The sequence below is a fragment of the Ranitomeya variabilis genome, chromosome 1, assembly GCF_051348905.1.
Source record: "Ranitomeya variabilis isolate aRanVar5 chromosome 1, aRanVar5.hap1, whole genome shotgun sequence".
NCBI lineage: Eukaryota > Metazoa > Chordata > Amphibia > Anura > Dendrobatidae > Ranitomeya > Ranitomeya variabilis.
In genome coordinates this window covers 615,712,945-615,737,063 of record NC_135232.1, presented here as the reverse complement: position 1 = coordinate 615,737,063, position 24,119 = coordinate 615,712,945, and the positions used below count along the sequence as shown (strand labels likewise).

The 24,119-nt window shown below is 43.9% G+C and overlaps 1 protein-coding gene across 8 annotated transcripts in view; it reads right to left on the bottom strand.

The window, feature by feature from the left end:
* PAK6 (p21 (RAC1) activated kinase 6) overlaps positions 1 to 24,119 on the bottom strand; it is a 98,110-nt gene that overhangs the window by 7,089 nt on the left and 66,902 nt on the right. For all 8 annotated transcript variants that reach the window (XM_077260652.1, XM_077260651.1, XM_077260647.1 and 5 more), the window contains 3 exons: positions 12,931 to 13,395; positions 11,541 to 11,674; positions 1,693 to 1,819 (listed from right to left, as the gene is read on the bottom strand). In XM_077260652.1, coding sequence (XP_077116767.1) covers positions 1,693 to 1,819; positions 11,541 to 11,674; positions 12,931 to 13,395 — 726 coding nt within the window. The remainder of the gene's footprint in view (positions 1 to 1,692; positions 1,820 to 11,540; positions 11,675 to 12,930; positions 13,396 to 24,119) is intronic.

Sequence of the window (24,119 nt, the reverse complement as noted above, 5' to 3'; positions counted from 1 at the left end):
GTAGTATATAACACAGCCCACGTAGTATATAACACTGCCCATGTAGTATATAGCACAGACCCCGCAGTATATCACACAGCCCACACAGTATATCACACTGCCCATGTTGTATATAGCACAGCCCTTGCAGTATATCACACAGCCCATGCAGTATATAGCACAGCCCTCACAGTATATCACACAGCCCACGCAGTATATAGCACAGCCCTCGCAGTATATCACACAGCCCATGCAGTATATAGCACAGCCCTCACAGTATATCACATAGCCCACGCAGTATATCACACTGCCCATGTAGTATATAGCACAGCCCCCGCAGTATATCACACAGCCCCCGCAGTATATCACACTGCCCATGTAGTATATAGCACAGCCCCCGCAGTATATCACACAGCCCTCGCAGTATATCACACAGCCCACGCAGTATATCACACAGCCCACGCAGTATATCACACAGCCCACGCAGTATATCACACAGCCCACGCAGTATATCACACTGCCTATGTAGTATATAGCACAGCCCACACAGTATATCACACAGCCCACGCAGTATATCACACAGCCCCCGCAGTATATCACACTGCCCATGTAGTATATAGCACAGCCCCCGCAATATATCACACAGCCCTCGCAGTATATCACACAGCCCACGCAGTATATCACACAGCCCACGCAGTATATCACACAGCCCACGCAGTATATCACACTGCCTATGTAGTATATAGCACAGCCCACACAGTATATCACACAGCCCCCGCAGTATATCACACAGCCCCCGCAGTGTGGGCACCATATCCCTGTTAAAAAAAAATAATTAAAAAATAGTGATATACTCACCCACCGGGATCCACCGAAGCTCTGGCGATGGCGCACGGCTGCCGCCATCTTCCGTTTCCAGGATGCATTGCGAAATTACCCAGAAGACTTAGCGGTCTCGTGAGACCGCTAAGTCTTCTGGGTAATTTCACAATGCATCTCTGGGAATGGAAGATGGAGGCAGCCGCGTTCGGCTCGGCGGACTACGGAGGATGAGAATAGCAGGTTTTTTGTTTTTTTTATTATTTTTAACATAACTTTTTTTTCTATTGATGCTGGATAGGCAGCATCAATAGTAAAAAGTTGGGGACACACAGGGTTAATAGCAGCGGTAACGGAGTGCGTTACCCGCGGCATAACGCGGTCTGTTACCGCTGCCATTAACCCTGTGTGAGCGCTGACTGGAGGGGAGTAGGGAGCGGGCGCCGGGCACTGATTGCGGGGAGTAAGGAGCGGCCATTTTGCCGCCGGACTGTGCCCGTCGCTGATTGGTCATGGCCGTTTTGCCACGGCCAATCAGCGACTTAGATATCCATGACAGACAGAGGCTGCGACCAATGAATATCCGTGACAGACAGGCAGAAGGACAGACAGACAGACGGAAGTGACCCTTAGACAATTATATAGTAGATACATTTTCTTGAATCTGCCTTTATATCACCAGCTACAATTTGTTCATCTTCTACAGCTCTATCTATCTGTATATCTATGTATATATAGATATCTATCCATCAAGAGAGAGAGAGAGAGAGCTATATCTATCTATGTATATTTAAAAAAAAAAAAAACGAACAAAAGTTATAGCTGCTGAAATGTATTTACTACCTGTAATAGGAAAAAAAGAAATGTACAGATATGGGGACTGCAATTCCTTACCCGACCATCTAGTGTGAAAAGTATAGAGTCACTCTTGATGTCCCGGTGGATCACCCCTTGGGAGTGCAGGTATACCAGAGCTTGTAACACAGACTTGCAGACAGTAGCAATTTGCTCCTCATTCAGCCTGAAACAAAGAATACCAATGATTACATCTTGAGAAGTCACATACATCCTTAAAGAGTGAAAATTATTCTAATTTTTCTTTCATAAATCAACAGTACATATGAAAATAAGCAACTTTCTCTTATCAGAGAAATCTGCTTCTTTCCGCTCACTCAAGTAATGTTTAAAAGCTTGGCAGTGATAACAGATGATTCTATTACTTTGATAGGAGATGACAGTTGGTGCTCAGAAGATTCTATGGAGAAGGGAGGAGCTAGAAGCACAGAGACATTCTACAGCAAGGTCTCCTGAAATGACAGCTACAGTTCGCTATAGACAACTCTCCTGAGTTTACATCCAAGTAATACTAATTAGATTTCACTTCTTATAAATACTAGAAATACACCCTCTTTATAGTAATGCTATAAATTACTGTATCACTCCAGTGGGGCTTCAGTGCAATCATGGTGTAAAAGGATCAAGTGGATAACACGGTGGTCCTTCATGTAACATGCCAGTTCATTTATTTCAACCTGGTCCCTCCATAGGTGTATGACATTCCAATTATATGGAGGCGGTGTGTTATTGGACGGAGAAGATGATTGCCAAATAGAGGCCACCTTCTGCAACACTTTTCAATACTGTGCAGCTTTTGACTTAAGCTGCACAGCACAGCCTCCCTGCTATTCAGCAAATGGCCAAAGCTGCCCAGCCTCCCTGCTCTGCAGCTATTGGCTAAAGCTGCACAGCCCAGCCTGTTGGCAGATATGCAACAGATACAGACTTATTTGTGTGCAGGAGGAGTTTATACTTTTCTGACAGTAGATGGCGATGTTGTTACTGTTATATGCTTAGTTGAATGTAATGCATTTACTTGTTGTACTTTGGTTTCACTTTCTCTCTGGTAAAAGGTCCTTCTGACTTCCTGTTATGCTGTATTAAGAAGCTGATGCATGTACCTCATGTTCTGTGTAGATAAAAGTTGAATTACCTCATTTAATCTACGCTCACAAGTTTCTTCTGCGACCAAACTATGCAACACGTTCTGGGCCCAGCATAGAAGACAAAAAGAACTTGGAGAATGCAAAAGAATACTTCAGAGCAATTATCTCCAAATAATTAAGACAAATAAGTTAAAGATGATCAGCAGTTTAGAGCTGAGACCCACAGTAGCTAAGCTGAACAATGAGAACTATCAGTTATGGAAGTTCAAAGTGGAGATGTTATTGTCTAAAGTTGATTCATGGAAGGTAATCACTACAGACAGACCCAATGATAATAATCAGACATGGGATAAGAAAAACAGACAAGCCCTACTATCAGCTTATTAGTTGAGGATGATTAGTTAATCCACATAAGGAATGAGAATACAGCAACGGGAATGTGGGAAGCACTGAGAACGCTACATGAAAGATCCAGCTTAAATCACAATCTATTCCTGCTAAGAAAACCTTACACGATTAAATTAAGTGCAAAGACAGACATGCAGGAGCATATAAAGTCCATGATGGAGGTAGTAACACAGCTGAGATCAGTCGGTGAAAACATTAAGGAACAACAGAAATTACACCAAAAGGAGAATAAGAGTAAAAAGTACAATTTCTAACCCACATGCAGATCAATGGAATGGTACATTTAAAGTATCTGATAAAGAGTCATCGTCAGGCTGGTTTATTGACTCAGGAGCAACAAGTCACATGACTAGTGATAAAAGCTTCTTTACTGAAATTGAAAATAAGAAGGAAGCAATTTATCTTGCAGATGGGAGTAACATAACTGCAGAAGGTATTGGACAAGGAATGCTAATCTGTCCTGATACATTTGGGCATAATTCAAAATTACTAGTAAAGGATGTGTTACATGTTTCAGGACTAGAAAGAGGATTGTTATCCATAAAGCGTCTGACAGCCAAAGGACTTACTGTAAAATTCAAAGATGATAATTGTACAATCCTAGCGGGTGATGAGGTAATAATTAAAGTCAAAGCAGGTGAACAATTATATCATCTAGACACATTAAAGGAACACATGATGTTATGTACACATGATCACAAGAACTGTATTCACATGTGGCATAGACGTCTAGGAGAGTATATTGGTGTTACAAAAGAAGAATTTGACAAAAGACCTATTGATAACGGATTGCTCAATTACCGAATGTTGTATAAAATATAAAGCTACAAGAGTATCTATACCTAAAGAGAGTGAGACAAAAAGCACAAGACCACTTGACTTGGTACACACTGATGTATGTGGACCCATGAAAGTGACCACATCAGGAGGTAATAGATATATGGTGACCTTCATAGATGACTACTCAAGATACACAGTCATGTACTTGATAAACAGCAAACGTGAAGTTTTTGAAAACTTAGAAGACTATGTGACAAAGTCAAATAAGTTTCAGAGGAAGCCAATTATCATCAGAAGTGATAATGGAGGTGAATTTGTAACACCCCAGGAATTCAGTTATTACAGTGGTATTGCCTTCCTCATGGGGAGGAGGGTGATGTCATGCCTGGAAGCGAGGAAGATCCCCTTAACAGGTAGCACGTACATACTACACTGTAGGCCAGAAGGGGGAGCTCGGGACAAAGTTTGAGGGTAGCTTCCCTATATATTCTGTCTGAAAGAGGAGTTAGTGAGAGTCTGCGAGGAGAGCTGGAGCTGAAGCAGACATGCGGCTCTGCAGCTCCTGACAGGAGAGTCAGGCAGATTGTAAGAGACGGTGAGGGGAGAAGGAGCAAAGGAGGAGAGAGAGCAACTGGAGTGGAGCTGTGAGTGGGCTCACTCCAGGATCAAGCGCAGAAACCGGAGGTCGGAATTCTGAGGTTGTGGGGGTAACTGTATGCCCCACAGCAGAAACTGGCAGGCAGGATATTCCAAGTCTCCTGGCCACCATTACGCCCGAAGGCACAGCAGCAGATAGAGCCCAGAGTCACCACGAAAAGGGACACCTGTAAAAAGGCTCAAGTTACCTGCCATGCGGGTAGTGTCCACCTAAAAGGAAAGAGAGAAAGGACCTTGTACAGAGCCTCAGGCAGCAAGGAAAGCTTCCACCCAACCTGGCTAAGGGGATTCCGAATCACTTCTAGGCTGCCCGGATTCCAAAGGTCACCTGTAACCTGTACATGAACGCGTCATCAGTAAAAGGTAAAGTGACTGCAAACTTGTGTACTCCAATTCTTTCCTGCACTTCACCATCTACCATCCTTATCAACTGCATCAGGAGCCCTGGGAACTAAGCTCTACCTGTGGGGAGCTATACCACCTCTGCTGCAATACCATCATCCCCAGTGGACCCCTTTAAGCAGCGTCGGCCATCCCTGGCTGAGAACCACAGGTGGCATCATGAACACTACTACATTAAACTCTATTCCCATTTCCATTAAACCCCTTTTAACTGGACGCCTAGGGCCTTGGTGGCAGTGACGACTCCTTTAAGAACAGAACCTGCCCGGTACCAAGTACCCCATGGTCCTAGCAGGCACTCCAAATTTAGAGGACACCAAATAGAAAACTACTTAAGACGGAATGGAATAGAGCATCAAATGATTTTTCCATACACACATGAACAGAACGGGGTAGCAGAAAGGAAAACCAGAACTCTGACTGAAATGATAAGATGTATACTAACAGAGTCCAAACTACCAGAGAAATACTGGGGTGAAGCAGCAATGACCGCTACTTATATGCAAAACAGACTTTTTTCAAGAAAAGTGAAAAAAAAAACATATGAACTGTGGCAAGGTAAGGAACCAAGTATGACTCATTTAAGAGTTTTTGGTTGCAAAGTTTTTGTGTTTATTCCAGAAGAAAAAATGCTCAAACTTCAAAACAGAGCCATTGAAGGAGTATTTGTCAGATATAGTGACAATTGCAAAGGCTATAGAATCCTAGATCCTAAGACAGACAGAATCACAGCGAGTACCGTAAGTGTAACATTCATTGAAGATCTAAATGATGACAGTGACATCACTGGAAATGAAAAATGAGAGAAATGATAGTGATATAACTTGCAGGAACATCTGAAGTGGAAACCGATGAAAATCAAAAAACTGAAAGTCAAGAGATACAGCTCCATACAAGCACAGAACCAGAACGCTCAATAAGAGAAAACAAGGGAAGACCACCTCAACGTCTTTCATACAAGGTAAGTACAAATAAAATTTATGAATCTACATCTTGGGAGGACATATCTCAACTTTCAGGAGAAGAGGCCAACAAATGGATAAAGGCTACAGAAATAAAATCCATGCATGATTTAATGACATGGACACTGAGAACTACCAAAAGAAAAAAAGGCTATAGGGTGTAAATGGGTTTTTAAAGTAAAATACCAAGCAGATAGCACAGCAGATCAATACCGAGCAAGACTCGTAGCTAAAGGCTATTCTCAGAAATATGGAGAAGACTATGATGAGACATTTGCTCCAGTTGTCAAACACACCACAATCAGAACTTTGCAGTTGCAGAAACGAAACAAATGCAGTTGAAACATCTGGATGTAAAGGTAGCATTTCTGAATGGAGACATAACAGAAGACATTTACATGGGACAACCCCCAGGATTCAAGGATAAAAGGAAACCAAGCATGGTTTGTAAGCTATGGAAAAGTATATATGGTTTAAAACAAGCCGCTAAAGCATGGAATTATAAAATCACAGAAGTACCCATAAATGAACATTGTCAAAGAAGTAAAGCGGATCCTTGTGTATATACAAAAAGACTGACAGACAGATGGATCTATGTGCTGATATATGTGAACGATATTTTAGTTTGTTTTGAAAAAGAAAGGGATGAAGCGGAGATAGTGAAAACTTTGGATCAACACTTCGAGATCAAAGATCTGGGAAATGTGAAACAGTACCTAGGAATACAGATAGAAAGAGAAGAAGACAGGAGTTTTCCATCTTAATCAAAATCACATGATTCAATCAAGACATAATCGAAACATTTGGATTGAAAGATGCAAAGCCAGTAAAGTCTCCAATGGAAACCAACTATCTGAACTAAATAAATAGTGAACAGAATCTGTTACTGAATAATGAACAATACAGAAAAGCAATGGGAAAATTATTATATCTTGTGACTGTTACAAGGCCAGACATTGAAACCTTCCTGCTCAAAATTTCTACTGCTGCTGCAAAGCCAAACAAAATGGATTGGAATGCAGTGAAGAGAGTAATCCGTTATTTGAAAGGGACTAGCAGTGTTAAACTATCTGGAAGTGAGAAATGCATTTTAACCAGATACTTTGATGCAGACTGGGCTGGAGATCCAATTGACACGAAATCTACCAGTGGCTATCTTTTCTTGCTCTCAGGCGGACCAATTAGTTGGACTAGTAAGAAACAATCTATAGTAACACTGTCGTCCGCAGAAGCAGAATATGTCGACGCAGCACATGCCAGTTAAGAAGTTATATGGTTAAGACAACTGCTAACAGACTTAGGACAACAACAATTGGGACCAACAAAGATGTACGAGGAAAATCAAGGATGTCTAGTTCTTGCTCAGATGGAAAGAGTTAATCCAAGAACTAAACACATTGAGAGATCACCAGGAACAAGGAATCCTAAATTTAGAGTACTGCCCAACTGAAGATATGACAGCGGATATTTTCACAAAGGCATTCAATGCTGAAAGACATCAGAGACTGATGAAGAAATTAGGCTTAACTGAATTAACTGATGTCCCTGCCATGCGCTGATTACAAGCATTAAGCAGCTGCTGGCACCAAAGCAGGACGCTGTGGCTGCGAAGAAGCGAAGGAAGGTAAGAGTAAAGGTTTGTTTTTTTTAAATCATTTCTGATGGGGTCATGGATACCAGGACTGGGATGGGGCCAATCAATCATACCAGGAACTGGATGGGGACAATCAATCATATCAGGAACTGGCTGGGGCCAATTAATCATACCAAGAACTGGCTGGAGCCAAATCAATCATATCAGGAACTGGATGGGGCCATGTACAGAACAGACCAAAAGTTTGGACACACCTTCTCATTTAAAGATTTTTCTGTATTTTCATGACTATGAAAATTGTACATTCACACTGAAGGCATCAAAACTATGAATTAACACATGTGGAATTATATACTTAACAAAAAAGTGTAAAACAACTGAAATTATGTCTTATATTCTAGGTTCTTCAAAGTAGCCACCTTTTGCTTCGATGACTGCTTTGCACACTCTTGGCATTCTCTTGATGGGCTTCAAGAGGTAGTCACCGGGAATGGTTTAATGGTTTTCAATTCACAGGTGTGCCCTGTCAGGTTTAATAAGTGGGATTTATTGCCTTATAAATGGGGTTGGGACCATCAGTTATGTTGTACAGAAGTCTGGTGGATACACAGCTGATAGTCCTACTGAATAGACTGTTAGAATTTGTATTATGGCAAGAAAAAAGCAGCTAAGTAAAGAAAAACGAGTGGCCATCATTACTTTAAGAAATGAAGGTCAGTCAGTCCGAAAAATTGGGAACATTTTGAAAGTGTCCCCAAGTGCAGTGGCAAAAATCATCAAGTGCTACAAAGAAACTGGCTGACGTGAGGACCGCCCCAGGAAAGGAAGACCAAGAGTTACCTCTGCTTCTGAGGATAAGTTTATCCGAGTCACCAGCCTCAGAAATCGCAGGTTAACAGCAGCTCAGATTAGAGACCAGGTCAATGCCACACAGAGTTCTAGCAGCAGACACATCTCTACAACAACTGTTAAGAGGAGACTTTGTGCAGCAGGCCTTCATGGTAAAATAGCTGCTAGGAAACCACTGCTAAGGACAGGCAACAAGAAGAAGAGACTTGTTTGGGCTAAAGAACACAAGTAATGGACATTAGACCAGTGGAAATCTGTGCTTTGGTCTGATGAGTCCAAATTTGAGATCGTTGGTTCCAACCACCGTGTCTTTGTGCGATGTAGAAAAGGTGAATGGATGGACTCTACATGCCTGGTTCCCCCGTGAAGCATGGAGGAGGAGGTGTGATGGTGTGGGGGTGCTTTGCTGGTGACACTGTTGGGGATTTATTCAAAATTGAAGGCATACTGAACCAGCATGGCTACCACAGCATCTTGCAGCGGCATGCTATTCCATCCGGTTTGCGTTTAGTTGGACCATTATTTATTTTTCAACAGGACAATGACCCCAAACACACCTTCAGGCTGTGTAAGGGCTATTTGACCAAGAAGGAGAGTGATGGGGTGCTACGCCAGATGACCTGGCCTCCACAGTCACCAGACCTGAACCCAATCAAGATGGTTTGGGGTGAGCTGGACCGCAGAGTGATGGCAAAAGGGCCAACAAGTGCTAAGCATCTCTGGGAACTCCTTCAAGATTTTTGGAAGACCATTCCTGGTGACTACCTCTTGAAGCTCATCAAGAGAAAGCCAAGAGTGTGCAAAGCAGTCATCAAAGCAAAAAGGTGGCTACTTTGAAGAACCTAGAATACAAGACATAATTTCAGTTGTTTCACACTTTCTTGTTAAGTATATAATTCCACATGTGTTAATTTATAGTTTTGATGCCTTCAGTGTGAATGTACAATTTTCATAGTCATGAAAAGACAGAAAAATCTTTAAATGAGAAGGTGTGTCCAAACTTTTGGTCTGTACTGTATACCAGGAACGGGATGGGGCCAATCAATCATACCAGGAACTGGATGGGGCCAGTCAATCATACCAGGAACGGGATGGGGCCAATCAATCATACCAGAATAAGGATGGGGCCAATCATACCAGAATAAGGATGGGGCCATGCATACCAGAAAAAGGATGGAGATGAGGGCCATGCATACCAGAATAGAGATGAGGGGACCATATTTACCATTATAGGGGATCTTAAGTACAGAATTGACCACATTTTTTGCTTCAGTTTTTTTTTTCTAATTTCCTCTTATAGTCCGAAAAATATAGCATTTGTGTGCAGGAGGAGCTTACACTTTTCTGACAGTATATGGCGATGTTGTTACTGTTATATGCTTAGTTGAAAGTAATGCATATGCAGCGCCCCCACTGCCGCAGGGCCGAGGCGTACCCGGTACCGGACCTCTGGGTCTCTGCTCTGGGGTTGTCACGGTGGCTAGACCCGGTCCGTGACCCTGCTGAGGGGCGCCCAATGAAAGGTGTGGATGGTGGTGGTAATGCGGTGCAGTGCTGGTCACAGTAAATAACGAGGACACCAGGTTGCAGTCTCTTTACCTCTTTACTGAAGGCTTCAGGATCCTCAGTCCGGAATATGGTTAACCAGGCTGCGCAAGTCCGGCCGGTCCGATGGCACCTCCAGAGTTCCCTTTGCAGGTGGAAATCTGTGCCTACCTTCTAGCGCTTGTGTGTTGCGGTCCTCCCCTGCTGTGCTCACGGGATAGTCCCCACAACTGTTGTGTCTGTTTCTCGTGTTCCCTCACAACTCGATTCTGATGTTCTTCTTCGTCCCCCAGATGATTTGGCTAGGACGCACCCGTATGACGGGTAGGCTCGGAGCTCTTCCTGGACCCTAGTGTCGCCCTTCTCCTATTGTTGCCCCCTGTGTCTTCGTAGGTGATTTGTGTGAGACAGCCCGCCTATAGCCGACTGTCCTGCCGTAGGTTTGAAGTATTGCTTGGAGCCTAGTACTTCCTCTGCGTTCCGGCCACCGGCTACGCGCCTCAGTAGGATGTTGCCTCGTCTTACAGCACGACTCCTACTGGTATTTCTCCTTGTTGCATTGATCTCGTTTCTCACTCAGCACAATATACCTCGCTTCTTGTCCTTTCTCAGAGCACCGCCGCTATCTAGTGCAGGCGCGGTCCCGTAACGTTCTCTCTGTTCGCTAGGTCTCTGCCAGGATCCCACCCCTGACAGGGACCCCCCTGAGTCTCTCCCCGCAACACCCTCTGCCACAGGGTGTTGCCTGTTCAATTCCCAGTCAGCTTCTGTCTAACTTCCTATCCAACCCCCAGTTTTACCAGATTGTGAGGAGTGGCCTAATACATAGTACCCTTAGCTCCCCCTGGAGGCCAGACTGTGAAGTGTATTGGTGTCTGTGATACCTGGTCAGGTGAACTCCTTCAGTGCCATCAGACGTACCATAGCCCCCCTTAGCGGCGGAGCATCAGTACTGCAACGACCAGGACTCTGGGGCGCTGCACATATACTTGTACTTTGGTTTCACTTTCTCTCTGGTAAAAGAGTCTTTTAGACTTCCTGTTATGCTGTATTAAGAAGCTGATGCATGTACCTCTTGTTCTGTGTAGATAACAGTTGAATCACCCCATAGAATCTACTCTCACAAGTTTCTTCTGCAACCAAACTATGCAACACAGCCTCCCTGCTTTGCAGCTACTGGCCAAAGCTGCACAGGCCAGCCTCCCTGCATTGCAGCTATTGGCCGATGCTACACAGAACAGCCTCCCTGCTCTGCAGCTACAGGATGTCTGGTAGCGGCTCTCTCATGGGAGCACAGGTGCTCTCCCCGATATGGTGGAGTTGGGAGGCATAGTTGCCATTCGAACAAACAATCGGGCCAATAGTATAAATGGTTTTAGACATATGGATGTTATCGCTGAACTATTAGTTGTCACATTATAGAGGGCTTGGGATTGAGTTGATTTACACCTTTGGTGTCAACCTGCTATATACAGTGGGTACATTAATGAAAATCACTTAATGATCCAGTATTTATTGACATATACTAGTGGGTACAATTGTTTATTTTACTATCGGATTATAATCATGCCGTGGGATTATCTGACATGAGTGTGCACATACCTGGTTTGTGATACAATATCAGTCAGCGCGCCTCCTTGCACATACTCCATCATAACCCACAGCTCTTCTCCCACCAGATAGCTCTTGTACATCTCCACAACATTGGCATGCTGATAATCCCGCATGATAACAACCTACATACCACAAAGGATAAGCTTGTGTCAATAATCACAAAAGCACTGCCAAAGAATCATAAAAGGAAAATGCAACCGCGATGACTAATGGTATCATGCTCTGAAGAGTATATAAAGCTAAACAAGTGAGTCAATCTAACAATATACAATGGAGCCGGAGACAAGGCCGATGAAAGACGCTGCATGAATCATATCCCCGGAACTGCAGCAAGTATGTAAACGGTTATTTTCTTGGAGAAATGGCCGCATCACTGGTTCCACAATTAATCCATGCTGTACTGCAAATGAAATTAGACATTACACAAGGTCGACACAAACCATCAAGAGTTTGGATGAAATCTGGCTACAAGCCAGATGTCCAGCTACAGGTTTGACCATTGACCTCAAGATACCGCCATCATGGTGCAGAGCAAGATGAAAATGGAGGTCTATCCTGTTCAGTGAGGAGTCCCGTTTTAGTCTTGGCAGCAATGATAGCCAGAAATTGGTCTGGAGACTGCATAGGCAATGCCATGAAGAGGTCTTCTCGAGGAAAAAAAAATTCCCTCATCCAAGATTATACTGTGAAGTCAGTGGCATAATGTACAGTAGCAGGACCCCTCTAGTCTTAATTTCAGGTACACCAAAAGCTCAGCGTTACATTGATTTGATGATGGAACCAGTGGGTACGGCCATTTGTCCAAAGTATCCCTGGACACATTTTTTTCAACACATTTGTTCGCACTGCTATGAGCAGCCTGGTGGCCTACATGTGCTACAGTGGCCTACAGAGTGTCTGGACTTGTGTCCAATCGAGAACATCTGGGACGTCTTTACTTGGCAATTGACAGGGTGCAATTGGCAGTGGATCTTGAAGTACATTGAGCGTGACAGAACATTTTTCAGACAACCAATCTTTTCATTGATAGCATGCAAGCCTGGCTAATCAAAAGAGGTGCCAGGAATGCCATCAGGTAAGAGGCGTTTTGAAGGCCTCCCAATCCAGTAGTCATGGAATACTGATCTTAATGCTGTACTTAAAAGTTTTCTTGTGTGAATTGTGGAGTAGAATCGGCTCCAATATCCAGGGGAAAAAAAGCTCTGCGTGATCATACCTTTGGAGGGTGCTTACGGAAATGACCTGGCAGTATTCTTCTATGCTCACTTATCGTGAGGAGGTCTAACACTCCCGACTTACTTCTATTACATTCACATGTCCTAATAGGTCAACACTGACCAACCTTAAACAGTTGGTTATATTGACCTGTAGCACTCACCTCATTAAACAGAAGTTCTCTCCTTTGTTGCTTTCTTAGGTCCATCATTTTTACTGCCACCTGGCGCCCACTGTGCTTCTCTCGAGCAATGCAAACAACTCCAGTGGATCCTTCCCCAATTTTTACATAATCCTCCAAAAGCAGACATGGGTCCCCTTTATCTACAACCATCCGAAGTGCTGTCTTGAACTGTTCATGGGTTACCACCGTCGAGTCCTGGTTGCTCAGTGGAATTTTATTAAATGAGTCCTGGCTTAAATGGAGGTTGGTGGAGCTGGTTTGGATGGGTCGACTACGTGGTGAACCTGCAGGAGAAGGTCTGCATGGCCGGAGAGGTGAAACCCGTTCTGATGGTGTCCCCGAAACTATCCTTGGGAAGTCTGGGGGTAAATGGTCAGGTGGGAGAGAAGCAGCTTTGGCCAAAACGCCCCTTGCAGATAATAAGGGACGCTTATATTCCTCAGTCTATTAAAAAAAACACAAAAACAAATATTCCTATTAGCGAATTATCATCCTGTCAAATTTTACCTACAAAATATAGCACGAGAGCTCACTAGGGGTTATTTGTCTAGACAAAAGTATAAACAGTCTTTCGAGCAACTCATAACGTACCCCCTAAAAAAAGTTTTTTGCCATGAAAGCAAGTTATTACAAATCAATGGGATAGATAACTTGTAGAACACTGGAACCCAAGAATGGGACTTACACCTGCAAACCACCTCTCTATTCATTGTCTATAGAACTGCTGGAGATAGACGAATGTTGTACTTGGGACTGACTCCAGAGCCCCCTTCTCTTGATCAGAGAGTGTCCCAACGGTGGGACCACCAGCAGTCATGCAAGTTATTACTTCTTTAATGCATAGCTGATAAAGGGTTTTTTCTTCAAAAAAAAGCTAAGGACCCATCTTCAGCTTGACAAATATAGAGCAGGTGTCCCCTCCCTTTCATCAAAGTTTGCTTTAAGGGAACCTAATAGGCAATACATGCTGTTCAAACCAGGTGCCACATATATCGGACACTGGCTGTATTTATTCAGCCAGGTATATTTTACTCCTAAATGCTGCAACATTTAAGAGTAAAACAGACTTGGCTGAAATTATACAACTTCTGTCTGATAAATGCTGCCCATGATTCGGGGAGCATGAATCAGTCATTTGAATCATTCCTTTAAATCAATAGTAAATGTGAATATACGAAAGTATGGAATTTTTTTTTATTAAATAAAAATGCATGAGTGGCTTATCCTTGCTCCTTATATCAAATTTATTTAACATCAGTGCTGGATTCACAGCCACAGAGCTCAGTATTTCTGCAAAATCTCCTCCCCTCCATGCCACTACTGCTTCTGTCTCTGCTTTATGGAGAAAAAATATCCCTCTCTCTTTCCCTTTTCAGTCTGGGTATACTGTGTATAGGAGATATGACTGAAGAATCCACTCACTAGCTCAGAGCTAACAAACAGAGGGGAAAACTGGTGAAAAATGCAAAATACAAAGTCAGGTAATGGCCAGACATCGTGTTATTTCTCATGTACACGGAACCACTTTTCCACTTTAATTATTCCATTCCCTTGTACAAAAAATGGAAATATTAAATCAGGATTTGCTGCCCTGAGCTCTGATTAGCAGTTCCAGAGATTTACCTGAAATCAGACACCTAGCCATATAGCTTGCTTCCTGTTAGTGGCTTCATAAGTGGAGGCACGCTCTGACTGAAAATGTTTGCAACAATCGGTTACCTGGGGTGTTGCACAGTGATGTTGCCTTCCTTTCGGGGAGGGTGATGTCACGCTTGGAGGCAAGGGAGATTCTCTCTATCAGGTAAGACACTCATATTCAACACATATGAATCTAGGCCAGGAGGGGGACCCCAGGACCCGGATTTAGGGGAGCTTCCTTACACTTTATGTATCCTGGTCTGGAGGAGGAGCCAGTCAGTCTGAGGGAGTCTAAGAGAGGAGAGAAGAGCAGAAGGACATCTGGAGCAGACGTAGGGGCCGAGCAGCCACGAGGGAGCGGCTACCCCTGGAAAGAGGGAGAATCTGAAGGAGAGTTGAATAGTGGAGGAGCTTAGAGGTAAGAAGCACAGAGGAGGAAGAGGCTCAGCAGGAGAAGGACACCCTACGAGCTGTAGCGCAGAGGCCGGGTACCGGGAGCCCAAGGTTTGTTGTTCTCCAGGACACGCGGCAGAACCGAAGGGCAAAGGACTGTATGTCAATTGCCTGCATCAAGTCGGAGGTGAAGCAGTAACCTTAGAGCCCAGGTCATGATAGAGACCCTGTGAACAGGCTCGAACTGCCTATCGTACGGACATCTGTTTTAGGACAGGAAAGAGGGGACTTGCAATAAGCTTCAAGCGGCAGGGACCTAATCAACTAAATAGCACAAGTGGGAAAGGCTTGCGGACCTCACCTGGGAGAGGGATCTCCTATTGCCTCCAAGCCGGCCGGACCACAGCTACCCTGCACTTAGTACCCTGGACTGGGGACTGCTACTATCAATAAACCAGGTAAAGACTGCAAACCTGTGTCTTCGTTCTTTCCTATACCATCCTCCACATCATCGGTGCCATACACGTGGGAAGCCCTGGGGACCTCGCTTCACCTGTGGGAAGAGTCACCATCTGGCCGCCATACCATCACCCCAGAGGACCCCTTTAAGCAACGTTGATCCCTACTGACCGAGAACCACAGGTGGCGTCACGATCAATAGACTTTATTCATAATATCCCTTAAAGACGTTCCCCTTTGGTTGGGCGCCCAGGGCCACGGACCGGGTCGCAGCCACGGTGACATCCCCGTTAAGACCGGACCCGGTACCAAGTACCTCGCTGCCCTGGTGGGGCGCTCCATTTGCCCTGGGACAGTCCAGTTAGAGACTCCTTAAAGCAGACTGCAACATTTGAGATCACCTGTGGCAAGGTAGTGTGACTTTACAAAGGAATGAAGGCTGTGGCCTGTGTGTGAATTGGCGCTGTGGCCTGTGGTGAGTGGCACAGTGACCCGAGACTTTGTTTAAGTCTGAACTGTGACCTGCACCAGGTGACCTGCACCAGGTGACCTTGCAATGTGCATATGTAAATACCTATTACAAACTGTCCCGGTGAAATCTGAGGTGTACAGATCCCATTGTGATATTTTTATAGTATTCTGTGATAGCTGCCTTGTACCTAAGGATGTTGGGTATCTAAAGGTAGCAACTACCTTCTATATAAGTGGTAAAGAGACTGTTTCTGTGGATTCCGTTAACCGCCAGACTGTACCTGGAAGAAGTGCTACCACTGAATTTAGAAACTGATGGTAGTATAGTGTAACTTCCAAGCGGAGTACCTCAACACTTGCTGTAACCATAAAGCGGAACTTTGATCTACATAAATTAGTCACCTGTCCACAGAATAGGTGGTAATTGTTCGGAGTTAAGATCGCCATATGGATTAGATAGCCGTCAGCCAAGCGATCACTCGATTGACTGTTCTCTCTCCAGATTCGGCTCAGCCAAGCATTCCTGTGTTTTCTGGAGAGTACTGCTCTCAAAATCCTTGTCAAGCGAAAAGGATCTGCTGGTCGAATTCCAACCGATTGATCCTTATGTCCCCTGACATAATCCATCTTGGGACACCCTCGTTTACTTTAGCTGGTTGCCAATTCTGTAGATATCAATGAGTAGACAACTTGTATGGGGCCTTTAAATGTTTGTCCCCTTTTCTGCTCTTGGCCACAAGATTGTGGCCAGGAGAAGTTGGATGAAAAGGCTGGTCGCGCATGCACCTCTCCATTCCTGATGATATGCGTCAGGACCCTCTTTCCAAGATGCACGCAAGACCCGAACTTATCAAACCTTTACAGCATGTCCTGCAAATGTTCCAGAAGAGACAACACCTATACTACACCGGGCATGTGTCCCTCACTGTGCTATCCTCCAGCTGAGAGCTAATTTTTGGGTTAATAGGGCCACACCTACATTGTGACCTGCTTACATGCACCGTTTAGGACACGAGTGTTGTCACAATGATTTACCTAGCAATTACACCTATTTATTTTAAGAAATGGTGTAATTACTGAACGTTGTTGCTAATGAGTGATCTTAACCTAATGGTATTTAGATTAAAAATTCACCATCGTTTGTGAGATTATGTGCCAGAACACATTTTGCACCTATTACATGAATGAGACCTCGAAAGCCTCGAGGTGTTATCTGTCCGTAGTGAATGTAAATCAGAACACAGCTGCAGATAAGCAAGAATTCACCGTACAAGTCGGTATATATCCCAAGTGACAGAATCTAATCACAGCCCTGTTCCTGATGCAATTTTTTAGATTTCTGACGCATCCTTAAATATTTTTTTTTTTTTATTAAGATGGAGACTACCTGTCTGAACTGGAAAGACACCATAGACACCTGCTTGGCTTGCCTGTTCATACTGGAAAAAACAAACATAGAATGTCTTCCCTGAGGACAGGCAACACGGTGCAATGAAAACACTGCATACTTTCAGCGAGTTCATGAAAAGTGACTTTTCTTGACTCACTGTGGGTTGTGCCACGTACAAAAGTGCATTTTAATCACTAGATATTTAATAATAACTTCCACAATTGGATGTGTATTAAAAAAAATGTTCTTGTGCTGAGATAATCTTATAAATGTGTCCCTGCTGTGTACTGTGTAATGGCTGCGTCTGACCGTACAGGGACATGGACTGATCATACCACAGCTCCTGGCCATGGGAGTATACAGACCGCTCGGCACGGGATCACAGCCAATTCCTTTTGTGAGTAAACATTTCCCTGCCTGTTTTTAAACATTGTTTTACCTCAAAGAAAGAATTGGCTGTAATCTCATTCTGTAATGTCTGTATACTCTCTTTTGCTTCGTCCCCTGCCCAGGACCTGTGATCCCATGCTGTAATGTCTGTATACTCTCTTTTGCATCCTCACCTGCCCAGGATCTGTGATCTCATGCTGTAATGTCTGTATACCCTTTTGCTTCCTCCCCTGCCCAGGAGCTGTGATCCCATGCTGTAATGTCTGTATACTCTCTTTTGCACCCTCACCTGCCCAGGAGCTGTGATCTCATGCTGTAATGTCAGTATACTCTCTTTTGTATCCTCACCTGCCCAGGAGGTGTGATCTCATGCTGTAATGTCAGTATACTCTCTTTTGCTTCCTCCCCTGCTCAGGAGCTGTGATCTCATGCTGTAATGTCAGTATACTCTCTGTTGCTTCTTCCCCTGCCCAGGAGCTGTGATCTCATGCTGTAATGTCTGTATACTCTCTTTTGCTTCTTCCCTTGCCCAGGAGGTGTGATTTCATGCTGTAATGTCTGTATACTCTCTTTTGCTTCCTCCCTTGCCCAGGAACTGTGGTATGATCAGACCATGTTTTTGTACAGTCACACACAGCCATTATACAGTACACAGCAGGGGCACAATTATAAGATTATCTCAGCACGGGAACATTTTAACTGAACACATACAAGTGTGGAGTTCATTTTGATTCCAAGATATGTTGATTAAAATATACATTTGTTCGTGGCACAACCCCTTTAAGTGCTTTTTCACAAGTTCACTTTTTATGGACATTGTATGTGGTCTTTAATATTAACATTGAATTGCTTGTATTCTTATTAGCCAACTTTCATAGATGTCCTTTGAAAAATCTAGGGTTTGGGTTTTTTTTTACCCAAGTCTCCTCTACCATCATCAGACAGAGCATCTTGCCGTCATTTTATAGGAACCATTCGGTTTGCCAACTTTTACAGGCGTTGACTTTCAGGAGCTGTCCCCTTTTTCCGGAAACTTCCAGAGCATTTCAAGATAGTTGGCATATATACAGTGGGGAAAAAAAGTATTTAGTCAGCCCCCAATTGTGCAAGTTGTCCCACTTAAAAAGATGAGAGAGGCCTGTAATTGACATCGTAGGTAGACCACAACTATGAGAGTCAAAATGAGAAAACAAATCCAGAAAATCACCTTGTCTGATTTGGCAAGATTTGTTTTGCAAATTATGGTGGAAAATAAGTATTTGATCATTAACAAATGTTCATCTCAATATTTTGTTATATATCCTTTGTTGGCAATGACAAAGGTCAAACGTTTCCTGTAAGTCTTCACAAGGTTGGCACACACTGTTGGTGGTATGTTGGCCCATTCCTCCATACAGATCTCCTCCAGAGCAGTGATGTTTTGGGCCTGTTGCTGGGCAACATGGACTATTGCTCCCTCCAAAGGTTTTCTATTGGGTTGAGGTCTGGAGACTGGCTAGGCCACTCCAGGACCTTCATATGCTTCTTACGAAGCCACTCCTTCGTTGCCCTGGCAGTTTGCTTGGGATCGTTATCATGCTGAATGACCCATCCACATTTCATCTTCAATGCCCGTGCCGATGGAAGGAGGTTTGCACTCAAAATCTCACGATACATGGCCCCATTAATTCTTTCATGTACACGAATCAATCGTTCTGTCCCTTTGCAGAGAAACAGCCCCAAAGCATGATGTTGCCACCCCCATGCTTCACAGTAGGTATGGTGTTCTTTGGATGCATCTCAGCATTCTGTCTCCTCCAAATACGACGAGTTTTGTTTCTACTAAACAGTTCTACTTTGGTTTTATCAGACCATATGACATTCTCCCGATACTCTTCTGGATAATCTAAATGATCTTTAGCAAACTTTAGACGGGCCTGGAAATGTACTGGCTTAAACAGGGGGACACGTCTGGCACTGCAGGATCTGAGTCCCTGGTGGCATAGTGTGTTACTGGTGGTAGCCTTTTGTTACTGGTGGTAGCCTTTGTTACGGTGGTCCCAGCTCTATGCAGGTCATTCACTAGGTCCCCCCATGTGGTTCTGGGTTTTTTGCTCATCATTCTTGTGATCATTTTGACCCCATGGGGTGAGATCTTGCGTGGAACCCCACATCGAGGGAGATTATCAGTGGTCTTGTATGACTTCCATTTTCTTATTATTGCTCCCACAGTTCATTTAATCACACTAAGCTGCTTGCCTATTGCAGATTCAGTCTTCCGAGCCTGGTGCAGGGCTATAATTTTGTTTCTGGTGTCCTTCGACAGCTCTTTGGTCTTCACCATAGCGGAGTTTGGAGTGTGACTGTTTGAGGTTGTGGACAGGTGTCTTTTATATGGATAACAAGTTCAAACAGGTGCCATTACCACAGGTAATGAGTGGAGGACAGAGGAATCTCTTAAAGAAGAAGTTACAGGTCTGTGGGAGCCAGAAATCTTGTATGTTTTTAGGTGACCAAATACTTATTTTCTACCACAATTTGCAAAATAAATCTTGCCAAATCAGGCAAGGTGATTTTCTGGATTTGTTTTCTCAATTTTGACTCTCATAGTTGTGGTCTACCTATGACGTCAATTACAGGCCTCTCTCATCTTTTTAAGTGGGAGAACTTGCACAATTGGTGGCTGACTAAATACTTTTTTTCCCCACTGTACGTATATTCCTGGTGGTATCCTCACGGTGTATAGGTTATTGCTGGAGAAGAGTTTATCTGACATTTTTCTATAGATAATATTGAACCGCCCACGTGTTCCTAGGGGACCCTTTTTATTATTTTGCTAGGACTTAAAGAGTAACTTCCAATTCTTATTTAATCAATCAATGGTACACATTAAAATCAATTTAGTAATATAGTTCACTCATTTCATAGGTAAAATCTGTATTTAGTGAATAAAGATTTCCCTTTACTGAGAGACTACAGTTGGTGCTTATAAGATTCTATGGAGGTGAGGCGCGAGAGGAAGATGCAGACATTCTAGTGCGAATTCTCCTGAAATTACAGTTACAGTTCTCCATAAAAGCTTATGAGCTGAGCACCAACCGCCATCTCCCATCTCAGTAATGGCATAAATCAGTATTCACTGAGGACAGATTTTACCAATGAATTGAGAATTTTGAGAGTGAATGATTAACCCAGGAGTTAAAAGAATCAGAGTATATTACAAGTATCATTATTCTTACTGTTAATTTATTTTAAAAAATGCTGGTTACGCTTTACGATAATGTTTGATAATTCGAAGCGGTGCACCATCTTTTGGAAAAGGAAAGTATATTGTGGCTTACAGTCATGATGGTACTATGGGTACTGCAGTAAGGCTAGAACTACTTTGGACTGAGGACTGCAATGAGATTTTTACTATGAAAAATATTGCAATGACCCAATTTAGATCAGCCAGTCAGTTAACAAGTGATATGAGGACTGTTCGTTTGTTCCCAAATATCAGGCAACCTAATGAATGAACAAATCTGTCATTTGTTGGGTATGACGAGTTTTAAACTAGCTTAAAAATCATAGTTATCAGCAGCACATTCCTACTTGTGATTGTGCTGCAGATATTGACGATCTTCCATGGGCATAGAATGATCTTATTAACTTGCCATAAGGTTGAAAGTGCGGAGATTAAAGGGAACCTAACATTTGGATTTACCCCTAAAAAGTATTTAGGAGCATTTTATGAGCCTTCTAAGGGTATGTGTCCACGTTCAGGAAACGCTGCGTTTTTGATGCAGCGCTGAGCCGCAGCATCAAAAATGCAGCGTCCAGATGTTACAGTATAGTGGAGGGGATTTAAAGAAATTCCGTCTCCACTGTGCATTAAAAAACGCATGCGTTTTTCCCGCGAAAACGCACATGCGGTGCGTTTTTTCAGAATGCAGCATGTTGCTACAATGAGCAAAACACGCAGGAACACCGCAGGTGACCTGCCAGTGACCTCAGGTGCATTTTTGGTCAGGATTTTACCTGCATAAAATCCTGACCAAAGCCTGAAGCAAACCTGACCGTGGACACATACCCTAATACTGTTTTTTATGATCTCAGCTCTCCCTTGCTGTGAGTAGCAGACCAATCCAGGACCACAGTAAAGACAAACCAAATAGAAAAAAGAGTCCGCACTAACAGCTGGTTAAATTAGAAGCATAGGGTGAAAATAGCTTGCTCTGCGTCAATCACGCCAATTCTGAGGATTCGGGTACTCCATAAGAAATAGTCAGAGTTCAATACAAAATGCAGTAAGCAGAAAAGAGCACTCACCAACCGGGGAAAACTTCAGTCTTTATTGTGGTTTTAAAAATAGCAAGGTCTCATGGGAGAACGGAGGTGTCAGGACCACAGTAAATCACCGATACAATGTGCTGGGATCACGGCCACAATGATTTCTCCTCCTCCTCTCTGCATATGTGTAAGGAGGAGAACCGGGCCACGGGTACCTGTCCTATGCCGGGTCTGGAACTGTTGGGGCTGTCTCCTCTGTTGTCCGGGGAAAGGAGTAAGAGACCGGACAGACCTTCGCACTCGGAAATAGGGGGTGTGCTAAGTGGCAATAGCCACAGCGTGCGCGGAAGCAGTCAGTCTTGGTGGGAACAGGCAGCGCGCAGCAGAGAGAGAGAAGTGCCCTGGTGCTTGAGCACTGGGGCTGCGCCGGCCCGCGTTCGTGTATTCCTGCCGTGACCAGCGGGGATAGCAGAGAGAAGTGCAGTGCGCCCGGTAGCTGGCAGTGAGTGAGGTGCAGTGCGCTTCATGACCGTGAGTGTAGCGCAAGTGCCGCAGAGAGGGAATCAGTCAGTTACTGGACAGACATTTGCAGCCCACCTTACCACCATATACCTTCCTGCCCACAGGGGGCTCTGATCGTGCTGCAGCCCTTTTCCCTCTGGCCACATATGTTCATGGACTAGGGGCTCAGCGAAAGGAACCGGAGACCGACCGCTGCCGCCAGAAAACGGACCGCTATTACCAGCTAATCTCCTTGGACAGTCACTACGCCAGCTGTTGACGGCACTACGAAACCCCAAGTGGTACCTGCATTCTGAAGAACTTCTGGCACAATAAGTACATCACAGAACTACTGTCACTTTGTTTATTTACCCTGCATATTTCCTGCAATTGGACTGCTATTCCCCTCTTTAACCCTTCATCTCCCTGCGAGGAGTTACCCCCCTGTTAAATTAAAACTTTTATATTTGGTTAACCCTTGCTCTGCCTTCTGTCTGTCACTGCATCCTGCTTACATATGTTGGGATGTCAATCAAACTGCTGTAGTCGTAATCCCAGCAAGCAGTAGTAATCATTGACAGCGGTCCCGAACTAGTCCACTACCCTACTGTGAGCAGGATCATTAAAAACAGTACTAGGAGGTTGTTAAAGTGCTCCTAATGCTTCTAAGGAGTAAATCCTGCTGTCAGGTTTCCTTTCGGGGATGCATGCTCAGCGTATTTGAGGTGAGCCAAAGTCACTGCATGTATCCATCTATCATTTCTATTTTTTTAAAAAATCACTACTTCCCTCAAGCCGCAAAAAGATATAGGAGAGATATTACACTGAAAACTCTACCACTGGACAGATTGTGGAATGAGCTGCCTGAAAAGATCCAGAACATCCATCTTGGCAGTTGTCCTATTAAAATGTGCCAGCATCAGAGGCGGGAAGCTAAGACAGGCATTGTCCCTCTAGGAGGCTACCAATAAAATGATGGCCCATATCCAAATGAGAACACAAATTTACAGCAATAGTAAGAGCCAATAGAGCTGCTAGAAACCACCGGATTACCAGACTGACACGGACCACCAAAGAAGAAATGTGAAAAGTCCTATTTAACACCAGGAACAGAATTGTTGAGTGATCACCTGGGACAAAGCAATTATGGCATGTCACACTTGAGCCTTAATCATGATTTTGTTGGAGTAAGGTACATGCCTGTTTTGGACGGTCTTCAAGCCAGAAAGTTAATGGGAACCTGTTGATCGATTCTTACTGACCAAGCCTCATGTGGCATCAATCAGGGTCTGGCTCTGAGATATGTTCTTTTCTGAAATTCTCCAGTTTTTCAACGAAAACGCAGCTTAAAGATCCATCTGGGGACCATAGGCGGAGATTAAACTAGTACAGCGTCACCTGCGGCTATCTTCTCTCTGCATTTCTCCAGATGATTTGCCAAGTCTATTGCTATGTACAGGCATGTCTAGGCCTCAGCTGCATATTTAAACTATGTTTCTCTGAAACACTAGAGCATTTAGGAGAAAACTATGCCTGGCTGAAGTATTGCAGCCTAACTCTGATGCCCTCCAGAAGGAATCAACTGACAGGTTTGCTTTAAACCTACTCCAGCTATGATCAGGAGTGGAATTACTCTACTTTTCCATCCATTTTCTAAAAGTGATTGATTTGCAAG